Raw genomic sequence first — 27,134 nt, forward strand, 5'->3', positions numbered from 1 at the left:
CTTATTAAACCTGACAGGGCACACCTGTGAAGGGAAAACCATTTCGGGTGACTACCTCTTGAAGCTCATCAAGAGAATGCCATGAGTGTGTAAAGCATTCATCAAAGCAAAAGGTGGCTACTTTGAAGAACCTAGAATATAAGACATATTTTCAGTTGTTACACACTTTTTTGTTAAGTATATAATTCCACATGTGTTAATTCATAGTTTTGATGCCTTCAGTGTGAATGTACAATTTTCATAGTCATGAAAATACAGAAAAATCTTTAAATGAGAAGGTGTGTCCAAACTTTTGGTCTGTATTGTATATATACACTTTGTGTGTACATATATATATATATATATATATATATATATATATATATATATATATATACATACACACACTCACGCACTGCCCAGTACCACTCCTGTCATGTATGTATGTATATATATATATATATATACATATATATATATTGATTGTAGGGATTGTAGTCACTCAGTTGTGATGTGAGGCAAACAGGAGGCATGTTCCTTTAAATGTCCAGTACGGTTTATTATTGGCTTCATAAACCAGCCAGAAAGTAAAATACAAACAAACAGTCTTTAGCGCAGGCAAAAAGCAAAGTAAACAGTCCTTTTAGCAAAAGTCTCTGGTTAGCCAGTGCTGTGATCACACAGGCTGGTAGGCATCCAGTACACGGCCCCGTCTGGAGACAACCACACACAGGAGGCCTTCTCCCTCCAGACACAGCACATGTGCCAAACAACAGCCTCCATTATATAGGCTGTAAAAACACCTAGAGGTGAGCTATGTGGGTTGCTGAACCCACACATTCTCTCCTAGAAACTCGTACCCCATCTCCCAGGTGCACCAATTAGACCTCTTAGTACATGCGTGCACTAGAGAAAATACACCGGGCTACATCACAGAGACTAGCTATCTCTGTGACACATACCTCCCATCGACTACATGACAATTAGCCACCTTACAATATATACACTGCCCAGCACTACTCCTGTCCTGTGTGTGTGTGTATGTGTGCAGATATATATATATATATATATATACACGTATACACTGCCCAGTACCACTCCTCCTGTCCTGTATATAAATATACACTGCCCAGTACCACTTCTTCTGTCCTCCATATATATAATATATATAGATATATATAAATATACACTGCCCAGTCCACACTGCGGCTCCACTCTGCGGCATCCTATTTTTTTTCTCGCACCCAGAGTCAGATTGCAGCGTGCTAACTATTTTTTTCTCACACCCAATCATTATGAGAAAAAAATGTTTCTCTGCATGTCCTCATTGTATAATATCAGTCAGTGTGCGATCTGATAAAACATCGGATAGCACACGCCTGATTTATACGCTTGTTTGTGTGGCGCCCTGCTGTGCGCAGGTGCCACAGAACCCAGTAGGGTGCATGGATGGACTTCTCCACAAGAGGCCCTCACACATTCACACACCTCCACCCTACCACCTCAGACCACCAGAGGGAGCCCCATTAGGGATATAAAAACTGGAGGGTGGAGTTAGTTAGTCCAGAGAGTGTTCTGACGCTAAGAGATCAGTGAAGAAGCAGCACGCAGGCTGCTGTGCTTAGGCGAGCCAAGGCCTACAGCACGAGTTGAAGCCTAGTGAGGGCCCTGAGTGTGGCCGAAGGCGAGAGGGGAGAGGAAGCAACTAGGGGGCAGATGAGCATACCAGGCTCACCCCGAACTATACACCAGACACCGCGCCTACAGGGTCCCTTTATACCCAGTAGGGACCACCGGATACCTGGAGGACTACAAGTCCCAGGTTGACCAACGCTGACTACCAAACCAGGGCTAGGAGTCACGGAGGCCCCAGCAACCAGGAAGAGTGATCTACAAGAGAAGGCCCTACCACCAGGTCAGCAGGTGCAAGAGAGAGAGAGACAGTAATTAAGCCAGGCCTAGCTCCAGGCAGGTCAAAAGCTTAGCGAGTGAAAGCAACGGATAAGGAGGCCCTATACCCGCTCACTGGAGAGAGTCCAGAAGTGCACCCTTCGTACCGATTACCCTGGCCCATACCTGCATCTACACCAGTAATTGTACCGAAGCGAACCCCCATGTGAGTGTCTGTCATTTCTCCCTGAACCATCCTGGCCATCTCTCTCCTGTACCACCATCCATTTCACCACGCTGCCCTGAGGCCCGCTCCACCTGTGGGGAGCCGTTCCATCATAAGCTGCCCTAACATCTGCCTCAGAGGACTGTCGCAGCGCTGGTAGACCTTACCAGGCACCACAGGTGGCGTCACAAACTATTCCAACATCCCATATATATACCCTAAACCCCCCTTTTCTTTTTGGTTGACCACCCTGGGCCACAGACTGGGCCAGCCACCGTGATACTCCCCACCGGCATCCATAGGCCCGGCTGCCGAGTACCCTACGGCTCTGGGGGTGAGTCATTTGCATGAGCACTTGGCAACATTAGACTTCTGGATTGTTATTATTGGTTTATTATTTTCTACATTCCTATGGGCAAATATAAATAAATCTTGAAAAGCCTGTTTAAATGGGTTATCCCCTTTCTTCTGAATAGGGGATGACTTTCCGTTTGCTGTGGAACTGACCGCTGGGACCCTCACGATCCTGAGAAACGTAGCTTTGAAGAGCACTATGTAAATGCAGCTGTGGTTGATCATACACACCGTGGCGCCATTCACACGTGGCGCATCAGATAACTCCTCATTGATTGTTCAGTGACCTGCCTCCTTTTTAAAATTCAGCACAGGACTTCAATAAAACGGCGCCGGAGGTGGCGCATGCGCAGATCAAGGTCTCGGCTTAGTTCAGAGTTGAGATCTCGATTTGCGCATGCGCTGCCTCCGGTGCCATTTAGAACCTGCTCCATGTCCTGCCCTGAAGCACACAAGACATCATTTTCTGAAAGCTTCATAAGGTGAGTATTAAATAACCACTGAGCGGATCCCTTCACATCAGGTATCAGATTAATCAGGATCACAGCGCCATTATGGCCATGCCTTTGGTTTATAGGGCTAAATCCTGCTGACAGGTTTGCTTTAAGAGAGTGGTGAGGGGCACGACAACGTAAAAGCAATATTCACTTATCAGGGCTGATGGGTGTTATAGTATGCGGGCTTTTTGGGGTTTGTGTGTCAGGGCTGCTTTTTTGTCCCACTTCAGCCCTGGTGCCATCAATATTAAAATCATCTTCATGCATGACATTGCTCCATCTAATTCTGTAAAGAATAGCTCTGAGTTATTGGTTGCTATGGGCATAAAAGGAGATTTCAGCCCTATTGACAACCTTTGGAGTATCATCAAGCATAAGATCTATGGGGTAAGAGGCAGTTTACGTCAAAACAGCATCTCTGGGAGGCTATTCTGACATTCTGCAAACAAATTTAGGCAGAAACTATCCAAAAACTAAAAACTCGTGTGGCGCCCTGCTGCGCATTGGTGCCACAGATCCCAGAGGGGTGCATGGACGGATTCCTCCACAAGAGGCCCTCATAGCATTCACACACCTCCACCTTCCACCTCAGACCAGCAGAGGGAGCCCATCAGGGATATAAAAAGGGAAGATGGAGCTAGGCAGTCTGAAGTCTGGAGTCCACAGAGAGTAAAGTCTGTGTGAAGTCTGCTGCAGCCAGAGAGGTTGTCAGGTCAGTTCAGACTCAGGGAGCTCAGATTATTGAGCCTAGGGCATGCCGACGCCAAAAGAGTGGCGAAGCGCAGTGTGCCTGCTGCAGTGTGAAGCCTAGTGAGGGCCCCGAGCGTGGCAGTAGGCGAGTGGAAAGAGAGCAACATAGGGGGCAGAGGAGCTTAACTAGCTCACCCCTAAACCATTACCATACAACGGGTCCGCATCTGCAGGGATTTCTTACATCCAGCAGAAATATCCGGAACCCCTGGCGAACTATATGTCCCAGGAACACCAAAAAGCTGACTGTTATACAGTACCAGGGTCAGGAGTCACGGAGGCCCAGGAGACCAGGGAGTGTGATCTCTAACAGAAGGCCCTACCACCAGGTCAGCAGGTGCAAGACAGAGACCAAGTTAGGCCTAGCTCCAGGCAGGTCAGAAACTTATCGAGGAAAGGCAAGAAACAGGAGGCCCCACACCCGCTCACTGGGGAGAGTCCTGATATGCACCCTTCACCCTGAAGTACCCTGAACCGTGCCAGAAACACCACCAGTAAAGGTACTGAAGTGAACTGTCGTGTGTGTGCCTATTCTTCCTCTGACCCAGCTGGGTCCCTTCTGTCCTGCATCCCTTCACTTACGCTGCCCTGAGGCCCCGCTCCACCTGTGGGGAGCCGCAACAACTATGCTGCCCGAACACTGGCCTCAGAGGACTGTTGCAGCGCTGGTGATCCTCACCAGGCACCACAGGTGGCGTCACGAACTTTCCCTATCCTATATAATTCCCCCTTTCCCTTTTTAAGAGTGACCCCAGGGTACGGGCCCAGGGGCCGGCCACAGCGGCATCCCCAAAACAACAACAAGGCCCAGGCGCCGAGTCGTCCCCATCCCCTGGGCGCGTCACTCGCAAGTTCAATGGATGCAAGAATTGTAAAGGTGATATCAAAGAAGGGGTCCTATTTTAATATTTAACTTGGCCTATTAAGATGTGTTTAATTGAATTTTTTTTTATTTCAGTAAATGTTTCCTCTTAATGCTGCAGATTCGACAAATGACTATTTTCAGCTCTTTACAACCTATAAAATGTTTGGAATCTCTGTTGTGCATAATTTAGAACCTTACATTTTGAGGTTTTTTTAGTTTTGAAAAAAATACTGTTATCATTGGGAGTTTTGTTCAATATGCTTCGATTTATACTCTAATGGTTGATGAATTGGACATTATACTGACTCATTTGCATCAACCAGTTAGGAAAATCAAAGAAAAATAGCATTTGCATAATAATTTGGAATTTGTATAATGTATATTATACCAGTTCCAACAGTAAAGAATGTTTTATTTTGACAATGTCTTTCTTGTTTACTGGTATAAACCAGGGGTTTATATACCATCATATAGTATGTGACCTAAGCGAGGGATACCAGAGTCAAATCTTAGCACACACACCCACAGGAAACCCATTTCACAGGTGTTTGGGGTTGTGACAAAACACCTTGGCCCGTGCAACCCTTACATAAGCTCTTATGGTCAGAGGGGTCCTCTCTCTTGCCTGTAGAGTGTAAGATTAGAGATGTAAGATCCGCAAATTCCTCAACCATGAATCTACAAAGACACCAGTGCACACCCTCATTATCTCCCGCTTTGACTACTGCAACCTCCTGCTCTGTGACCTCCCTTCTACCACTCTCACATCCCTCCAATCTATCCTAAATTGTGCTGGTCGACTAATCCACCTGTCACCCCGCTATTCCCTGGCTTCTCCCCTCTGTCAATCCCTGCACTGGCTCCTCACTGCTCAGAGACTCCAGTTGAAAACCCTAACTTTAGCATACAAAGCCATCCACAACCTGTCTCCTCCATACATCTGTGACCTAGTCTCCCTGTACTTACCTGCGTGCAACCTCCCATCCTCACAAGATCTCCTTCTCTACTTCTGTCTTATCTCTTCTTGCCACTATCGCATACAAGATTTCTCCCGTACATCCCCCCTACTCTGGAACTCTCTACCCCAACACATCAGACTCTCGGCTACTGTGGAAACCTTCAAAAGGAACCTCAAGACCCCCTCTTCCGACAAGCATACAACCTGTAGTAACCCTTGCTCCACGACCAGCTGTACCCTCACCTACTGTAACTTCACCCATCCCTTGTAGACTGTTTGTAAGCCGTAGCAGGCAGGGTCCTCTCTCCTTCTGTACCAGTTGGTGACCCCTTTTCACATGTAAAGCGCCATGGAATAAATGGCGCTATAATAATATATAACAATAATTATACTACTTGTAGTCTGGGTCAATTGAAGTCACTTTCCTGGTGTCTGCCTCTAATTTGAGCTGTTTTGGCAGCTTTTGAGCCCCTTTAAAGATGTTGTGTATGCGGTTGGTTTTGCCTCCCACTGAATCCAATGGGGTTCAGTATGTTCATCTAGCCGTTAGTCAAATTATTCGGTGAATATCGGGAAGTTCGTTGAGCTGGGATGAACTGAACATTTAAAGGTTCGTTCATCTCTATGTAAAATCTTATGGTCAGCGGGTCCTCTCCTGCTTGCCTGTAAAGCTTATTCTCAGAGTTGTCTCCTTGCTCGCCTGTAAAGTGCAAATTCTTTCAGTTAGCAGGGTTTTTCTCTCTTTCTCCACTTATATTTTCTAAGCAATTACAAGCTTTCCAGTATTAAGATTTGCGAAAGTTCAAATTTCAAAAGATACACTCATCTCTAGTAATAAATAAATGGAATAAGTGACCTTGCTGTAATTTCGTCAACTTGTCAATAAAAATATATTCCCATCGGCGGCATTTAGGGCATGTCCACAGGTTAAAATATGGAGCCTTAAATGGAAGATGTCCTTTGACTAATTCTTCTTATTACATCTCCTCCAAGACCTGATTATGTGACATAAAGTGCGGAAAATAAGAATTTGATACACTGCCGATTTTGCAAGTTATCTCACCTACAAAGAATGGGGATAGAAGCTCTGGGTGGCACAGGCTTTGTCCAGCCACTGAGACTGAGGTTGCTGGGACCTGTAGGGACAGGCGGTATGGAATTATGGGTACGTGCTGCCAAGCTGGAGTAATCACCTCAGTAGTTTGGCCAATTGGAAAGCACCACACCTTACAAATACTCCCTACCTAGTGCTGAGATCTGCCAGTTAATGTCAGTTCTACTCTGGTTTAGGTATGTGCTGGTACTCCTGCTTGATTGTTAGTTTCCCGCTGTCTGACTGCAGCAAATTTCCTGACTATTTTTTTGCCTCCTGACTTTGTAGCTTAATTTCCCTCCTGGTTCTGACCTGGCTGCCTGACCATTTCTGCAAGCAACAATGGCCAGCTGCTTACTCCATGACCCAGAGGCCCTGTGTAAATACAAATAGCTGTGCGGGAGTTAACGGGTGAAGATCAGGACAACCCTTGGTACCTCATAAATGGGTTGGCTTGTGCTAAGCCTATTCATACTAGTCATTTTAAAACTTTCAGGCAACCATTGACAGGCTCACATAACACTGCTCAAACTGTGGTCAGCAGAAATCAGAGCCTGTGTGCATTATTGCAGCCAGGTATGTTTTAAATATAACTTGAAGATCTAACGGGAACCATAGCCTAGTCTGGTGCAGCCACCGGTCTCTCCCTCATGTGTACATGGCTGGGAAGAGCCAACCAGAGGTGGCGCTGGACTAGTCTCATCTCTGACCATGCTCTCAGCCGGATCTTTAAAGCATATTTTCTCTGAAACACCGACCGGAACACTTCAGAGGAAAAAAAGAAATCCTGAAGGCATTCATGCAGCCAGATTCTAAATCATTTTGCCTGGGTAGCATGAATAAGGTGACTGGTTCCCTTTAAATGAAAATCTTAGCACTTGAAGGAAAACAAAGTCATATATAATGAAACACACGTAATCTGCATATGACTTTATTAAAGTTTTATCAAAGCTAAGTGACAGGAAGTTTGCAAAAATATTTTTCTTTAAAACATGACATATCAAAAAGAGACATAAGCCGGAGTAGAAAAAAACAAGATAAAAATACATGTAAAAGAAATGCACTCAAAAATGCAAGTAACCGAATTTAGCTAGTTGGTGCACAAAATCAGAAGCATCAAAAATGCACCAAATATTCATCATGGAAAAATGTATAATGGTATTTCCAGCCTATGAACGCATCCGGAGCTACGGGGTATCAGTAAGGGTGAGTTTAATTTTTTTATTATTTTTGATGCGTCTGAGCCCTTTAAACAATAAATTAAGATATGTATGCTGCAGTTAGGCACCAAAAACTTATACAATCATGAAAACATAAGAACTATTTGCTATCACATTGTTAAACATGTTTTTTTCTGAATAGATAGTTGCTACTGGAATATGTCGATCAGATGACCATGTAATGGAAGGATTACTGAAAGGAAGCAAGTATCCAGTGATTTTAGGCCATGAAGCTGCTGGAATCGTAGAGAGCATTGGAGATGGAGTAACTACTGTGAAGCCTGGTAAGTTCCACAAAACAAATGTTGGACCCATTAATCAAATAAAGAATTGCACATTAATATTTAAGACCTCAATCAGACATCTGTGTTTCATGTACAAGTTCAGTCCGTGATTTTCACCGACATAATTCTTATTAAAGTCTGTAGAACAATTAACTGTTATGTTCTGCTACCAAAGCTAAGGAAAGAGAGGAGATCTGTCCCTACTATAGGACTCAGCTGAATCCCTACGATGTAACAGGGAACCTGATCCTGCGATCAGACCTGCTAAAGTCCTAATCTAGTCTGTACGGAGACCTATAGATGTGGGGAGGGAATCCCTACAAGTACTAAGGACTGGGAGGAATATGGGACACCTCCTAACAGAAATAGTAGCAGACAGACGAACAAACAAAATAGATAGAACATAGAGGTCCGTAGACCAAGCAAACTAACAGAGTTAGATACAGAGCACAGGCTAGCTAGAAAGTAGATATACAATGAAGTCCAGCAAAGCCAGAAGGGCGGAGCAGGATTAAATAGGCCAACAAGGTCATGTGACCAGCAAAGGAAAAAAAAAACCTAAGAGCAAGGTTCTAACAGTACCCCCCCTTCTAAGAGGATCCTCCGGATCCCCTAGGACCAGGCTTATCAGGAAATCTCCTGTGAAACGCTCTGATAAGTCTGGACGCGGAAACATCATCTGACCTCACCCAAGAGTTATCCTCGGGTCCGAAACCTTTCCAGGCCACAAGATACTGCAAACTACCTCTATACCGTCTAGAGTCAAGGATGCGAGAAATTTCATATTCCCCGTCCTCCACCACCGGAGGAACAGAGGCAGAGGCGTCACCATCCGACACAACAGCTTTTTTTAACAGAGAGACATGAAAGACCGGATTAATTCTCCAGGAGGTAGGAACCTCCAACCTAACAGCAGATTGGTTGACAACCTGAAGCACCTTAAAGGGCCCTACAAACTTGGGACCCAATTTCTTAGAAGGAATCCTCAACCGCAGATTCCTAGAGGACAACCAAACCATGTCACCAACAGCGAACAAAACCTCCTGTCGTTTCCTATCAAAGTAGTCTTTAGATTTTCTGTTGGCCTCCTGAAGATTACCACGCACATCCGTCCAAACTCTTTCCAAATCACCGGAAAAATTCTCCTCCTCAGGCACGGCAGATCCCAACTTGGAGAACGACCCAAACGACGGATGTCTCCCAGAACAACAAAAAAAAGGCGAACAACCAGCAGAAGAAGATGTATGATTGTTCAGAGCAAATTCGGCAAGTGGCAGAAACTCAGACCACCCCTCTTGATTGTCTGCCACAAAACAACGCAAGAACTGCTCAACATCCTGGTTTTTCCTTTCTGTCTGGCCATTAGATTCAGGATGATATCCGGACGAAAACGACAAATGAATTCCCAACCTGTCACAAAAGGCACGCCAAAAACGAGCCACGAACTGAGGACCCCTATCAGAAACAATGTCAGTAGGAACGCCATGAAGTCTGACAATTTCCTTGACAAAGGCCTTAGCGAGAGTTTTAGCGCAGGGCAGTTTGACGAAGGGAACCAAGTGACACATCTTGCTAAAACGGTCCACGACCACCCAGATGACAGTAAAACCCTCAGAGGGGGGAAGGTCAGTTATAAAGTCCATAGCCAAATGTGTCCAAGGAGCACTGGGGACCTCCAAAGGACAAAGCAACCCCGCAGCAGGAGTATGTGAGGACTTAGATCTAGCACATATAGTACATTGGCGCACCCACTTAATGACTTCCTTCTGCCATCCAGGCCACCAAAAACTGCGACCCACCAGTCTCTTGGTCTCAGAGATTCCGGGATGACCTGCCAACCGAGATTCGTGACACTCAACAAACAAATCTCTCCTAAAGGTCCCAGGCACAAACAACCTCCCATGAGGAGTGTTAGATGGGGCATTCTCCTGAGCTTTAAGAATCTCATCTTCCAAAACGGAGTCTAAAGCAGCTATCACAACACCTTCTTGTAAAATGTTTTCCTCTTTCTCAGCACCGACTATGGGAGAAAAACTGCGAGACAAGGCATCCGCCTTAACATTCTTAGTACCAGGGATGTAAGTAACGGAGAAATTAAACCGCGAGAAAAACAGTGCCCACCTAGCCTGACGGGCATTCAGGCGCTTGGCAGCATCAAGATATATCAGATTTTTATGATCCGTAAGAACCTGAACGGGAAATTCTGCACCTTCCAAGAAGTGGCGCCAGTGTTCAAATGCGAGTTTAATAGCCAATAATTCCCGATTACCAATATCGTAATTCAGTTCAGTCTCCGAAAATTTTTTTGAAAAAAAGGCACAGGGATGTAATCCATCCCCGTTATCCTGAGACAATACTGCGCCAACCCCCACAGAGGAAGCATCAACCTCAACCAAAAACGGCCTAGTAACATCAGGCTGCATAAGGATGGGAGCAGAGGTGAACCTCTCCTTGAGATACACAAAAGCTTCAATGGCCTCAGAAGACCACTGAACCGCATCAGCACCTTTCCTGGTGAGATCAGTCAGAGGTTTGACAATACTAGAAAAATTTTTTATGAATTTTCTATAGTAATTGGCGAAACCCAAAAACCTCTGTATCGATTTCAAACCAATAGGCCTAGGCCATTCCTGCACAGCCTGAACCTTAACCGGATCCATCTCAAAACCTTTGCTGGAGATAATGTAGCCCAAAAAACTAATTCTCTGTACAGCGAACTCACATTTCTCCAGCTTAGCAAAAAGCGAATTGTCCATTAATAACTGTAATACCTCACGCACGCTCCGCCAATGAGACTCCAGATCTGGCGAATAAATCAAAATGTCATCCAAATACACAACCACATTTTTACCGATCAAAGGTCTAAGGATGTCATTAATCAGATTCTGAAAAAATGCAGGAGCATTAGTAAGACCAAAAGGCATAACCAGATTCTCAAAATGACCCACAGGAGTGTTAAAAGCAGTCTTCCATTCATCACCCTCCTTCATGCGCAACAGATTGTATGCCCCCTTAAGGTCAATTTTAGAGAACCACTTGGCCCCCAATAACTGGTTAAACAGATCAGGAATCAATGGCAGTGGGTAAGGATTGCGTACCGTAATTTTGTTAATCTCACGAAAATCCAGACAAGGACGTAAACCGCCGTCCTTTTTTTTTACAAAAAAAAATCCAACCGCCACAGGAGACTTAGAGGGCCTAATGTGACCGGCGGCCAAGCTTGTCTGTATGTATTCCTCCAAAGCCTTCCTCTCAGGAATAGTAAGGTTAAATAAACGACTCTTAGGAAGAGTCGCTCCAGGGACAAATTCAATAGAACAATCATAGTCTCTATGGGGAGGCAAAACCTGCGATTCCTTCTCAGAAAAAACTCTCCAAAAATCCTGAATAGGAACAGGCAATTCTCCCCTATCCAAAGCTGCAATACGCCCGTTACAACACTTGTCATAACATTTATGGCTCCAGGATTTAATTTCACTGGTAGACCAATCCAGTACAGGATTGTGAAATTTTAACCAGGGCAAACCCAATATTACTGGAGAAGGCAAGTTATTCAACACTACCAAATCCAATTTCTCATGGTGAACACCATTAATAGTGAGAGGAAATTCACTGACCTTGAGAGTAATATTCTTCAAAGGGGTGCCATCCACAGAAACCACAGCAATGGGGGATGATAAAGGTTCAGGTTTTAAATTGAGTTTTTCCACGAATCCCCCATCAATTACATTCAGTGTAGACCCGCAATCAACAAACACCCGAAATTCCATCAATTTTTCCTGAGCAATCGTGGAAGCAGCTAAAAATATACCCTTGGAATTTAAACAGGCAATACGGGCATGACTGACCATTTTTTTTTCTTTCTTCATACGAAGCTCACAGCCTTTAATCAAATGACCAGATTTTCCGCAATAGAAACACAAGCCTTCCGAAAAACGACGGTCTTTTTCTTGAGAGCGAGGTGCCACCGATCCAATCTCCATCGGTTCACCACTGTTAATACACACATTATCATAACCAGAAACTGACATAGCAGAGGATTTGCTCTTATTAACCCTAGCACGCAGTCTTCTATCCACCCGTATAGCTAATTGCATAGCCTGTTGCAAATCCTCAGGTGTAGGATAAGCAATTAGCAGGTCTTTAACCCTTTCACTGAGCCCAGCAAGAAATAGACTTTTCAGAGCAGAATCGTTCCTGTTAGAACCTTGCTGTTAGGTTTTTTTTCCTTTGCTGGTCACATGACCTTGTTGGCCTATTTAATCCTGCTCCGCCCTTCTGGCTTTGCTGGACTTCATTGTATATCTACTTTCTAGCTGGCCTGTGCTCTGTGTCTAACTCTGTTAGTTTGCTTGGTCTACGGACCTCTATGTTCTATCTATTTTGTTTGTTCGTCTGTCTGCTGCTATTTCTGTTAGGAGGTGTCCCATATTCCTCCCAGTCCTTGGTGCTTGTGGGGATTCCCTCCCCGCGTCTGTGGGTCTCCGTGCAGACTGGATTGGGACTTTAGCGGGTCTGGTCGCGGGATCGGGTTGCCTGTTGCATCGTGGGGATTCAGCTGGGTCCTATAGTGGGGACAGATCTCCTCTCTTTCCTTAGCTTTGGTAGCAGAACATGACAGTAAGTCCAGCCTGCAAATTCTCTAAGGAAAGATTTTTTTTTTTTTTTTTGTTCCATCATGGTGTCGGTTCAGGATTTGGCTAAACACCTGCAGGGACTCTCTCTGGAAGTGGCCGAGCTCCGTCAGCACGTGAGTAACTGTCCTGAAGCATATTTCTTGGAGCCTAAGGTATGTTTGACGGATTTATTTTTTGGTGAACATCGAGAATTTTTTTCATTTAAAAATGCTTGCTTATTGTATTTTCGTTTGAGACCCAAGTCCTCTGGGGATGAATCCCAGCGCGTAGGGTTCATAATGTCACTTTTGCGCAAAGAGCCTCAGGAGTGGGCCTTTTCTTTGCAACCTAGTGATACATGCTTCAGATCAGTGGATAGTTTTTTTTCTGCTTTAGGACTATTATATGATGATCCTGACCGTGTGGCATCAGCTGAGACTGAGTTGAGACGTTTAAAACAAGGATCAGGTAATGTCGAAAAATATTGTACTCATTTTCGTCGTTGGTCCACTCAAACAGGGTGGAACGATTCTGCTCTGAAAAGTCTATTTCTTGCTGGGCTCAGTGAAAGGGTTAAAGACCTGCTAATTGCTTATCCTACACCTGAGGATTTGCAACAGGCTATGCAATTAGCTATACGGGTGGATAGAAGACTGCGTGCTAGGGTTAATGAGAGCAAATCCTCTGCTATGTCAGTTTCTGGTTATGATAATGTGTGTACTAACAGTGGTGAACCGATGGAGATTGGATCGGTGGCACCTCGCTCTCAAGAAAAAGACCGTCGTTTTTCGGAAGGCTTGTGTTTCTATTGCGGAAAATCTGGTCATTTGATTAAAGGCTGTGAGCTTCGTATGAAGAAAGAAAAAAAAATGGTCAGTCACGCCCGTATTGCCTGTTTAAATTCCAAGGGTATATTTTTAGCTGCTTCCACGATTGCTCAGGAAAAATTAATGGAATTTCGGGTGTTTGTTGATTGCGGGTCTACACTGAATGTAATTGATGGGGGATTCGTGGAAAAACTCAATTTAAAACCTGAACCTTTATCATCCCCCATTGCTGTGGTTTCTGTGGATGGCTCCCCTTTGAAGAATATTACTCTCAAGGTCAGTGAATTTCCTCTCACTATTAATGGTGTTCACCATGAGAAATTGGATTTGGTAGTGTTGAATAACTTGCCTTCTCCAGTAATATTGGGTTTGCCCTGGTTAAAATTTCACAATCCTGTACTGGATTGGTCTACCAGTGAAATTAAATCCTGGAGCCATAAATGTTATGACAAGTGTTGTAACGGGCGTATTGCAGCTTTGGATAGGGGAGAATTGCCTGTTCCTATTCAGGATTTTTGGAGAGTTTTTTCTGAGAAGGAATCGCAGGTTTTGCCTCCCCATAGAGACTATGATTGTTCTATTGAATTTGTCCCTGGAGCGACTCTTCCTAAAAGTCGTTTATTTAACCTTACTATTCCTGAGAGGAAGGCTTTGGAGGAATACATACAGACAAGTTTGGCCGCCGGTCACATTAGGCCCTCTAAGTCTCCTGTGGCGGTTGGATTTTTTTTTGTAAAAAAAAAGGACGGCGGTTTACGTCCTTGTCTGGATTTTCGTGAGATTAACAAAATTACGGTACGCAATCCTTACCCACTGCCATTGATTCCTGATCTGTTTAACCAGTTATTGGGGGCCAAGTGGTTCTCTAAAATTGACCATAAGGGGGCATACAATCTGTTGCGCATGAAGGAGGGTGATGAATGGAAGACTGCTTTTAACACTCCTGTGGGTCATTTTGAGAATCTGGTTATGCCTTTTGGTCTTACTAATGCTCCTGCATTTTTTCAGAATCTGATTAATGACATCCTTAGACCTTTGATCGGTAAAAATGTGGTTGTGTATTTGGATGACATTTTGATTTATTCGCCAGATCTGGAGTCTCATTGGCGGAGCGTGCGTGAGGTATTACAGTTATTAATGGACAATTCGCTTTTTGCTAAGCTGGAGAAATGTGAGTTCGCTGTACGGAGAATTAGTTTTTTGGGCTACATTATCTCCAGCAAAGGTTTTGAGATGGATCCGGTTAAGGTTCAGGCTGTACAGGAATGGCCTAGGCCTATTGGTTTGAAATCGATACAGAGGTTTTTGGGTTTCGCCAATTACTACAGAAAATTCATAAAAATTTTTTCTAGTATTGTCAAACCTCTGACTGATCTCACCAGGAAAGGTGCTGATGCGGTTCAGTGGTCTTCTGAGGCCATTGAAGCTTTTGTGTATCTCAAGGAGAGGTTCACCTCTGCTCCCATCCTTATGCAGCCTGATGTTACTAGGCCGTTTTTGGTTGAGGTTGATGCTTCCTCTGTGGGGGTTGGCGCAGTATTGTCTCAGGATAACGGGGATGGATTACATCCCTGTGCCTTTTTTTCAAAAAAATTTTCGGAGACTGAACTGAATTACGATATTGGTAATCGGGAATTATTGGTTATTAAACTCGCATTTGAACACTGGCGCCACTTCTTGGAAGGTGCGGAATTTCCCGTTCAGGTTCTTACGGATCATAAAAATCTGATATATCTTGATGCTGCCAAGCGCCTGAATGCCCGTCAGGCTAGGTGTGCACTGTTTTTCTCGCGGTTTAATTTCTCCGTTACTTACATCCCTGGTACTAAGAATGTTAAGGCGGATGCCTTGTCTCGCAGTTTTTCTCCCATAGTCGGTGCTGAGAAAGAGGAAAACATTTTACAAGAAGGTGTTGTGATAGCTGCTTTAGACTCCGTTTTGGAAGATGAGATTCTTAAAGCTCAGGAGAATGCCCCATCTAACACTCCTCATGGGAGGTTGTTTGTGCCTGGGACCTTTAGGAGAGATTTGTTTGTTGAGTGTCACGAATCTCGGTTGGCAGGTCATCCCGGAATCTCTGAGACCAAGAGACTGGTGGGTCGCAGTTTTTGGTGGCCTGGATGGCAGAAGGAAGTCATTAAGTGGGTGCGCCAATGTACTATATGTGCTAGATCTAAGTCCTCACATACTCCTGCTGCGGGGTTGCTTTGTCCTTTGGAGGTCCCCAGTGCTCCTTGGACACATTTGGCTATGGACTTTATAACTGACCTTCCCCCCTCTGAGGGTTTTACTGTCATCTGGGTGGTCGTGGACCGTTTTAGCAAGATGTGTCACTTGGTTCCCTTCGTCAAACTGCCCTGCGCTAAAACTCTCGCTAAGGCCTTTGTCAAGGAAATTGTCAGACTTCATGGCGTTCCTACTGACATTGTTTCTGATAGGGGTCCTCAGTTCGTGGCTCGTTTTTGGCGTGCCTTTTGTGACAGGTTGGGAATTCATTTGTCGTTTTCGTCCGGATATCATCCTGAATCTAATGGCCAGACAGAAAGGAAAAACCAGGATGTTGAGCAGTTCTTGCGTTGTTTTGTGGCAGACAATCAAGAGGGGTGGTCTGAGTTTCTGCCACTTGCCGAATTTGCTCTGAACAATCATACATCTTCTTCTGCTGGTTGTTCGCCTTTTTTTTGTTGTTCTGGGAGACATCCGTCGTTTGGGTCGTTCTCCAAGTTGGGATCTGCCGTGCCTGAGGAGGAGAATTTTTCCGGTGATTTGGAAAGAGTTTGGACGGATGTGCGTGGTAATCTTCAGGAGGCCAACAGAAAATCTAAAGACTACTTTGATAGGAAATGACAGGAGGTTTTGTTCGCTGTTGGTGACATGGTTTGGTTGTCCTCTAGGAATCTGCGGTTGAGGATTCCTTCTAAGAAATTGGGTCCCAAGTTTGTAGGGCCCTTTAAGGTGCTTCAGGTTGTCAACCAATCTGCTGTTAGGTTGGAGGTTCCTACCTCCTGGAGAATTAATCCGGTCTTTCATGTCTCTCTGTTAAAAAAAGCTGTTGTGTCGGATGGTGACGCCTCTGCCTCTGTTCCTCCGGTGGTGGAGGACGGGGAATATGAAATTTCTCGCATCCTTGACTCTAGACGGTATAGAGGTAGTTTGCAGTATCTTGTGGCCTGGAAAGGTTTCGGACCCGAGGATAACTCTTGGGTGAGGTCAGATGATGTTTCCGCGTCCAGACTTATCAGAGCGTTTCACAGGAGATTTCCTGATAAGCCTGGTCCTAGGGGATCCGGAGGATCCTCTTAGAAGGGGGGGTACTGTTAGAACCTTGCTGTTAGGTTTTTTTTCCTTTGCTGGTCACATGACCTTGTTGGCCTATTTAATCCTGCTCCGCCCTTCTGGCTTTGCTGGACTTCATTGTATATCTACTTTCTAGCTGGCCTGTGCTCTGTGTCTAACTCTGTTAGTTTGCTTGGTCTACGGACCTCTATGTTCTATCTATTTTGTTTGTTCGTCTGTCTGCTGCTATTTCTGTTAGGAGGTGTCCCATATTCCTCCCAGTCCTTGGTGCTTGTGGGGATTCCCTCCCCGCGTCTGTGGGTCTCCGTGCAGACTGGATTGGGACTTTAGCGGGTCTGGTCGCGGGATCGGGTTGCCTGTTGCATCGTGGGGATTCAGCTGGGTCCTATAGTGGGGACAGATCTCCTCTCTTTCCTTAGCTTTGGTAGCAGAACATGACAGTTCCACCCTGTTTGAGTGGACCAACGACGAAAATGTGTACAATATTTTTCCACATTACCCGATCCTTGTTTTAAACGTCTCAACTCAGTCTCAGCTGATGCGACACGGTCAGGATCATCATATAATAGTCCCAAAGCAGAAAAAAAACTATCCACTGATCTGAAGCATGAATCACTAGGTTGCAAAGAAAAGGCCCACTCCTGAGGCTCTTTGCGCAAAAGTGACATTATGAACCCTACGCGCTGGGATTCATCCCCAGAGGACTTAGGTCTCAAACGAAAATACAATAAGCAAGCATTTTTAAATGAAAAAAATTCTCGGTGTTCACCAAAAAATAAATCCGGCAAACATACCTTAGGCTCCAAGAAATGTGCTCCAGGACAGTTACTCACGTGCTGACGGAGCTCGGCCACCTCCAGAGAGAGTCCCTGCAGGCGATGAGCCAAATCCTGAACCGACACCATGATGGAACAGAAAAATCTTTCCTTAGAGAATTTGCTGGCTGGACTTACTGTTATGTTCTGCTACCAAAGCTAAGGAAAGAGAGGAGATCTGTCCCTACTATAGGACTCAGCTGAATCCCTACGATGTAACAGGGAACCTGATCCTGCGATCAGACCTGCTAAAGTCCTAATCTAGTCTGTACGGAGACCTATAGATGTGGGGAGGGAATCCCTACAAGTACTAAGGACTGGGAGGAATATGGGACACCTCCTAACAGAAATAGTAGCAGACAGACGAACAAACAAAATAGATAGAACATAGAGGTCCGTAGACCAAGCAAACTAACAGAGTTAGATACAGAGCACAGGCTAGCTAGAAAGTAGATATACAATGAAGTCCAGCAAAGCCAGAAGGGCGGAGCAGGATTAAATAGGCCAACAAGGTCATGTGACCAGCAAAGGAAAAAAAAAACCTAAGAGCAAGTTTCTAACATTAACATGTCCAAGTATTTTTGCAGAGTGGGCAGCAAACGAAAACAGAGACTTTTTGATCCAGTCTATGGGTCCATGAAAAACTCAGACAGTGTTTGTATGCTATCCTAGTTGAATCTTAGAGTCTGAAATACAGCTTAAATTTCATCCTAAATCCCTAGCTATATAATGCAATAATCTAAACTATTTTCTAATATACTAGAATTGAAAATTTCCCTATCCTTCTCTAACTATGTTTACAGCTTCCTTTTTAATGAAGCTTTTTTAAAAATCCCAGTGCATGCTGGGATACTCAAACGAATCATCATCAGTGGCAGAGGCTGTGGTCCCTGCGGCTGACCCTGCCACCTCCCTAATATGAAGAGTCATCAGTGATGCTCATTATGGGGTCTAGGCTAATCTCTGCACGATGTGCACAAAGACAGCATGCTCTCTTGCCGGCTCAGATCAGCAGTAACGAGCGAGCACCAGAGCGCACTGTTAGTGTGTATTGTAAGAGAGAATACCCTGCTTACAGAGGCTAGAGCTGCCGTCTCAAGTGACATCACTTGCGGGGTGAGCACTGGTCTCTGCACGCCGTGTAGTCTAACAACACACACTAACAGTGCGCTCTGGTGCCAGCTCGTTACTGCTGATCTGAGCTGGCGAAAGAGCGCACTGTCTTTATGCACATCAGACAGTGCACATCACGCAGGGATTAGCCCAGCAGAGTGTCTCATAATAAAGAAAAACTAATAAAACTAGGACCCTTAAAAACTGACAAACTGACCAAAATGCATCTTTAGTCCAGCCACATGGATAGAGCATACAATCTTCTTTATGGAATATTGAGTAAAACCGTCTTATGACAGAGTAACCTCACAAGTGAGGTAATGAGCATATGTGTTTTGAGCAGTTAACACACTCTAAATCATGCAGTGTTCACCTCAAAAACAAACTTAAATATCCACACACAAACATTTAAAATACACCCACTGGGGAGAATATACTGTAGATTGAAGGGAATATTCACTATGCTTTGCCCTACTGCGGGCACATGCGCACTTATGTTTTCGGCTCTGCCAGCAGTCGTGCAAAGCATAGTGAGCAGGCGCGTGCCGCGATTTCTGTGCACTGGCGCAAGACTTCGCCCGACAGTGTGGATAATGTGAGGTGTCTTCCTCGTCAATTAAAGAAGGAGGACGGCAAGCAGCAGCTGGAGGAAGGGATGGAGAGGACCGAAACCACGCCCATGAGACTGGACCGACCGGATTACCATGCAGCGCTGAAGAATTTAAAGAGGTTTTTGGGGGATCTACAGGGGGAGTCAGGGGTTATATAAGCATTTATGGAATGCAGCACATGTGCTGCTTTAGTTCATATAGGACAAAACTGGTGACAAGTTCCCTTTAAAAATTGAAATTCCAAACTCCTGAGTGTTCTGCTCATTTAAGACTTTACCCTTTACATGGTATGGGACATATTGCATCCTGTCTGAATGAGAAAAAAAATGTCACTTTGTTTAAGAAGTCACCACTGTATGCCATGATTTAGAGCTGGGTAACAGCTTGAAACGCGAAGGCTCCGTACATCATTTATGATGTTACTCTGTCATAAGATATTTTTACTCAATATTCAATAAAGAAGATTTTATGCTCTATCCATGTGGCTGAACTAAAGATGCAGTTTGGATTTTCATTGAAATGCTACACAGCAGCATGTTCCATGCCTTGGATTAAGTCTGGATTAAGCTGGTACACTTTTTGCTTTCTAAACTGACCAAACACTGATGAAAATCTGATCCAAAACATTGATAAAAATGTGCCAATTTTTTTCATTTGAGAAAATGATATCTGAATGAATCTTTAAGTTCAGAAAACTCCTTTAAGATTTAGTATAGTTTATTTAAATAGAGCTTTCACTGATTTATGTATTTCCTTATATATTAAGGGCTAGTTTAGACGAGCTTAATATATGAGTTTGTGCTCTCCATATGCAAAGACAGATAGCATACAGACAGTGCACATATCAATGCAATGGTGTAGTTCACATAAAAATTACAGCATGCACTAGTCTGCTTAGTTTTTTAAAAAGTATGTCAAACAAACACCATCCATAAAGCATTAAATGTTTTACATCTCCATTGCAAATATTAACATAGTATCTGTATTTGGAGAATTAGGGTATGTGCACACATTCAAATCTGCTGCAAATACTGATGTATTGGCAGGAAAAACTATGCGTAAAATATGTGCGTTTTTGCTGCGGGTTATTCATGTGTTTTTATGCATTTTTTATGCTTTTTTTGCATTCATTAGAAAGGGTGAAAAATGCTGAAATAATTAACATGCTGCAAGCCTGAAATTGCCTTAAATCTGCAAGGTTAAAATAAGCAATATGTGCATGAGATTTTAGAAATTTCATTCACTTTGCTTGGACAGTAAAATGCTGTGTTTTTCATGGCAAAAACGTGGAAAAAAACGACGACACGTGAACATAGTTATACTGTAGTTTAAATGGTTTATGTAGACAACAGATGCTATCTGGAATGTCATACAGATGTAAAAAATAACCTGACATATGGGTGACATACTGTTGGCATGTGAATGAAAATATGGATGGAAAATTGTAATTTTTCGGAATAAAAATTGGATGATTTTTTATATGCTTCCATGAACCTGGCCCGAAGCAGATCTGTATGGTTCAGAGGCATTTCATAATTTTTGATTTTAAAACTATTATTACAGGCTATTGGATGATGGAATTATTCAACGATACAGCACAAACCCTACAGGGCTATCCTGTTTTCTTCAATTTATAATTTTTACTACTTGACATTTATTGGGTCTATGATCCTGTCGATAAAAGTTTAAAACATTTTTTTTCTTATTCTACTGATACTAGGAGACAAAGTAATACCACTTTTTCTTCCTTATTGTGGAGAATGCAGAGGCTGTGCTGAACCTAAAAGTAACCTGTGCTACAAAGCTGAGTATGTTTATTATTATTAGTAATATTATTATTATTAGTTGTAATAGCAGTAGTAATATACCAAAAGCAATGCAACTGCCTTGGCTTCAGTCTGGTCCCATAATGTAAATATTGAAGCATTTTAGGACTTAGCTTTGATTATCCCAAATCATAAATCCCGAATAGTGAATACTACACTATTCTTGACAGTATAATAATTGGTAACTGAACAAAATGTTTGTTTGTGGGAACATTAGATACGATTGTTCATTTCTTTCTGCTTGCTATTATTCTAGGCCAGGTTACCACTAGTATTTTTGATGATTCTTTTTTTCTTTTTATTATTTTTTTTACATACACTTCTGATTTGACAACAAATGCTGAGAGATTACATCCATTTTCCGTCCGTTCTTTCCTTGTTATAGTATGTTTGCTCGGTTAGTGATTAGTGGACTGATACAGAGAACTGTGAATGTAGCAATTCTATTAACCATGCAGACACATGGCTGCATATAGGAACTGTGGACACAAAAATCAGACATAGTTTAAAATATTGAAGCTTATAAAGAATACTGGGCTTAAAAAACTATTGTAAGGCTATGTGCGCACAATCAAGATTTGAAACAGAAATTTCCTAAGCGTTTCTGCACCTCCTTGGCAGGAAAAACACTGCGGAAATTCTGCACGTTTTTTAAGCGTTTTTGTACATCAATGAATGCTTTTGGGAGCTAAATAAAGTTATTTGGTGGGACATTGCTTAAACCCTTGGATTACCATCAGAACTGGGGTGAGTATATAGGTTAATTTAAATGATTAAAGAATGTGTCTGTTGTATTTCAAATAAAGTGTTTGCTCCATATCTGTGTGTTTATTTAACTCTTTGCTTTAATTAGGTTTGGTCATGAAAAGGTCTGATTGACACCTTGTCATCACAAAAGGATCTGGGTGTCAGCTAATCCCATTCACCCAATCTTCATTAGCATTTCCATTCATGTAATTTATGCAGCAGCTGTGAGCTGCTATTTTTAGCCTGGCAAGGTGCCATTTACATGATCCTTGGCTATTATTAACAGCTCACAGCTATTTGGTTAGCCACTACGTCCCCCCAATCAGCACTCAGCAGCACTTTGGACGCAGCACATTTTTGTTGCGTCCAAAATGCGGTGTTCTAATGCTGCACTTTTGTTGTTGTTGAATGTGAATCCACCACATATAATGACACTTCAATCAGTCAAAATCTTCAGCGGAAACTAGCGTGTCTGCTACAGAAATTGACATGCCCTGGGTGATTTTGTGTACGTGGCACAATCAGGAGCTGCTGCAGGTTTGACGCTGCGTGTTTATACAGTGTCAAACCCACAGCATCCAGATGTTACAGCATAGTGGATGGAAATCTCTAGTAGTGTTGAGCCACCCCCGTAGTGTTCGGGCTTGGTTCGGTTCGTCGAACACCGGGATGTTCGAGGAACTGTTCGTCGAACACCTTAGAACACCGTCGAACACCGTCGAACACCATTAAAACCAATGGCAGGCAAACAAAAACACAGAGAAACACATAGAAAACACCTTCAAAGGTGTCCAAAAGCTGACAAACTGCTCAGAAGACACTCTCTTTAAAAAAGCCGGCCGGCAATTCAGCTGCGGCATACACAGGTACCCGACAATTTAGACAAGAAGGAATAGAGCATCACACATAGATTAGATAGATAGAAACATGTCAGTCACATATATAAGAAGTACAGTGACAGTGTTGGTTACTGTACTTGTCATTTAGCGTTAAAGGATTTATTTAAAAAAATATTAGTGTTTTCATGCACTGTGTCTTTAAAAAAGCAGGCCGGCAATTCAGCATCGGTACCCGACAATTTATAACAGAAAGAATAGAGCATCACGCATAGATTAGACACATAGAAACATGTCAGTCACATATATAAGAAGTACAGTGATAGTGTTGATTACTGTACTTGTCATTTAGTGTTAAAATAAAGGATTTATTAAAAAAAAAATTGGCTTGGGGTTCCCCGTAATTTTAGTCTCTAGCGGAGGTTAAGCAGACGGCTGGGACAGATGTTTGAAGCCTGGGAAGGGGGTAATACCCACGGAGATTCCCAGGCTGCTAATATCAGCCCCCAGCTGAATAACTAGTCTGGAACTTAGCCTCGCTCTTCCCACTGCCCTGTAGTGGTGGCAGTGGGGTAATAGGGTTGGGGTTGATGTCAGCTTATAATGCCAGCTGACATCAAGCCCAGGTTAGTAATGGAGAGGCGTCTATAAGACACCCCCATTACTAACCCCATAGTCAAAGTTGCAAAAAAACACAAACACCCAGAATAAAGTCCTTTAATTGAAATAAAGACACAATTCTTTATTGTTCTAAATTAAACCATACTTACCATCACGCCCATTCCAGCTGAAGCCAACGATCTCCTGCAATAAAAGTAAAATAATAAAGCATCCAGCATGCCATCATTCATAGACACTGCAGAGCGCAGGCATGGCTGTGGCATTACAGTGAGTGGCAGACAATCCCTGAATGATTGGTGCTCTAAATGCCAGACATCCAGGACACGCTTTTGGTGCACGAACAGTTATCGAACATAACTTTGAACAGCCGAATTTTTTGCAAATCGTTCGCGTTCGTTGAACGACTCGAACACCGCCCAAAACAGCTCGAATTTGAGATTGGCGAGCAGTTCTAGTCGAACACCGCTCATCTCTAATCTCTAGAAATCCCATGTCCACTATGCGTGCATCAGAGGCTGCGGATCACCCGTGAACACTGACATGCGGCACGTCTTTCAGGACCGCAGCACGTCAAATTCTCTTGCGGAGTCACTAGTCTCTGCAACAGAAATTTGACCACTAGAATGTATTGAATGTGACAAATCCTCATGGTTCAGTAAACACATATGGATTTACCTGCCTTCAATAAAATGCAACATTTTTGACGCAGCAAAAATATGCACCCAAAGCGCTGCTACGTCCGGAACACAGAGCCTAAAATTAATAAAAAAAATGGTCTGGGCTCCAGCGTCATTTTTATAACCAGAAGAGGGAAAGCCGACCACTGGGGGCTGATAGTAGTAGCCGGGAAGGGGCCATTAGCCAAAAATATTCCCTGGCTATTAATATCAGCCCACAGCTGTTTGTTTAGTCTTTACTTGCTAGATTACAGGGGGACCCCAGAAAAAAATTGACGTGGAGTCTCCCTATAAAATCTAACCAGAAAAGGCAAAGCTAGACAGCTGCGGGCTGATATTAATAGCCAGGGAAGGGGCCGTGAATACTACCCCCATCTGAGGCTAATAATATCACCCCTCAGCAGTCCCAGAAGTGGCGCATCCATAAGATGCGCCAAATCTAGCGCTTAGCCTCCGTTCTTCCCACTGCCCTGTAGCGGTGGCGAGTTGGGTAATGGGGTTGGGGTTCACATCAGCTTTGTATTAGTGGCTGACGTGAAACCCAGGTTAGTATTGGAGGGCGTCTGTAAGATGCCCCCCGATTACTAACTGCGCAGTAAATTGGTCGCCGCTTTTTCAATACATACACTGTGTGCCGAATTATTAGGCAAGTTGTATTTTAGAGGATTATTTTTATTATTGATCAACAACTATGTTCTCAATCAACCCAAAAGACTCATAAATATCCAAGCTTAATATTTTTGGAAGTTGGAGTGGTTTTTTTTTAGATTTGGCTATCTTAGCTGGATATCTGTTTGTGCAGGTAACTATTACTGTGCCGAATTATTAGGCAACTTAATAAAAAACAAATATAATCCCATCTCACTTGTTTATTTTCACCAGGTAAACCAATATCAGTGCACAAAATTTAGAAATAAACATTTCTGACATGCAAAAACAAAAACCAAAATAATTAGTGATCAATATAGCCACCTTTCTTTATGATGACACTCAACAGCCTTCCATCCATAGATGGAAGTTGCTTGATCTGTTTTCGATCAACATTGCGTGCAGCAGCCACCACAGCCTCCCAGACACTGTTTCGAGAGGTGTACTGTTTTCCCTCCCTGTAGATCTCACATTTTATGATGGATCATAGGTTCTCTATGGGGTTCAGATCAGGCGAACAAGGGGCCCATGTCATTATTTTTTCTTTTTTTAGACCTTTACTGGCCAGCCACGCTGTGGAGTAGTTGGATGCATGTGATGGCGCATTGTCCTGCATGAAAATCATGTTTTCCTTGAACGATACTGACTTCTTCCTGTATCACTGCTTGAAGAAGTTGTCTTCCAGAAACTGGCAGTAGGTCTGGGAGTTGAGCTTCACTCCATCCTCAACCCGAAAAGGTCCCACAAGTTCATCCTTGATGATACCAGCTCATACCAGTACCCCACCTCCACATTGCTGGCTTCTGAGTCGGAGTGGAGCTCTCTGCCCTTTACTGATCCAGCCTCTGGCCCATTATGAGTCACTCTCATTTCATCAGTCCATAAAACCTTTGAAAAATCAGTCTTAAGATATTTCTTGAACCATTCTTGAAGTTTTATCTTATGTTTCTTGTTCAAAGGTGGTCGTTTTTCAGCCTTCCTTACCTTGGCCATGTCCCTGAGTATTGCACACCTTGTGCTTTTTGATACTCCAGTAACGTTGCAGCTCTGAAATATGGCAAAACTGGTGGCGAATGGCATCTTGGCAGCTTCACGCTTGATTTTCCTCAATTCATGGGCAGTTATTTTGTGCCTTTTTTGGCCAACACGCTTCTTGCGACCTTGTTGGCTATTTTCCATGAAACGCTTGATTGTTCGGTGATCACGCTTCAAAAGTTTGGAAATTTCAAGACTGCTGCATCCCTCTGCAAGACATCTCACAATTTTGGACTTTTCAGAGCCCGTCAAAACTCTCTTCTGACCCATTTTGCCAAAGGAAAGGAAGTTGCCTAATAATTAAGCACACCTTATATAGGGTGTTGATGTCATTAGTCAACACCCCTCCTCATTACAGAGATGCACATCACCAGATTTACTTAATTGGTAGTTGGCTCTCACGCCTATGCAGCTTGGAGTAGGACAACATGTATAAAAAGTATCATGTGATCAAAATACTCATTTGCCTAGTAATTCTGAACACAGGGTACACGGCCAGAATAAAGTATTTTAATGAAATAAAAAACACACGTTTTTTTTTTAAAAAAATCTATTAGGTCCGTGAATCCATCGATCTTCTGAAAAAAAGTAAAAAAACAAACAACCATATTCCTCACCTTTCCACTGTCAACGATGTAGTTAATGTACCGCCATCGATTGCCCCACGGCGATCCAGGTCACTTCTATAGCAGTGACATCAGAAATCACTGATGTCACTGCTGTATAAGACAGCAGTGTATACTGACAGGAGTGTAAAATCACTCCTATCAGTATACATGCTGCTGCAGGAGGTCACTGGGGTTCATCAGCTGAAGATCAGCTGATTAGTCCCGGTGAGCTCTCACCACCATCACGCTGGGAACATTCTTCAGAATGCTCTCATAGTGACGTCACAAGAGCGATCAGGTTATCGTTCACGTGACCGCAGGTCCTGGAAGCACAGTATACTGCTGGGAGCAAGCACGAGTATACCGCCGGCCGCCGGGGAGAGAGCATCGCCGGGACTGAGGACCAGCAGGATACTGGGGGGCGCCGGACAGGTGAGTATAAGGATTTTTTTTAATTATTTTTACTGGTTTTTACTTTTTTTTAACAGCGGGCACGCTGGCTTGGCTGGGAAGATTACTGCTCCCCTCAGGATTACCATTGCGGTAAAAACCGCAGCATGACCATTGTGCGGGCGTTTCCACCGCAAATCGCGGCCACTGACTTTAATTGAAACGCAGCAAATCCGCGTGTATAAATATTATACCTGCGGTTTTGCTGCGGTTTAATTCAAGTCAATGGCCGCGAATTTGCGGCGGAAACGCCAGCACAATGGTCATGCTGCGTTTTTTACCGCAATGGTA

At 43.6% G+C, this 27,134-nt stretch overlaps 1 protein-coding gene across 3 annotated transcripts in view; it reads left to right on the forward strand.

Moving 5' to 3' along the window:
- The window catches only part of LOC141153740 (alcohol dehydrogenase 1-like), a 225,746-nt gene that overhangs the window by 77,551 nt on the left and 121,061 nt on the right, over nt 1-27,134 (forward strand). For all 3 annotated transcript variants that reach the window (XM_073638847.1, XM_073638856.1, XM_073638839.1), the window contains exons 3-4: nt 7,975-8,116; nt 21,116-21,203. In XM_073638847.1, the coding sequence (XP_073494948.1) occupies nt 7,975-8,116; nt 21,116-21,203 (230 nt within the window). The remainder of the gene's footprint in view (nt 1-7,974; nt 8,117-21,115; nt 21,204-27,134) is intronic.

Source organism: Phyllobates terribilis, unplaced genomic scaffold, assembly GCF_046119375.1.
Source record: "Phyllobates terribilis strain yellow unplaced genomic scaffold, ASM4611937v1 Scaffold_1__5_contigs__length_1240528914, whole genome shotgun sequence".
NCBI classification, from domain to species: Eukaryota; Metazoa; Chordata; class Amphibia; order Anura; family Dendrobatidae; genus Phyllobates; species Phyllobates terribilis.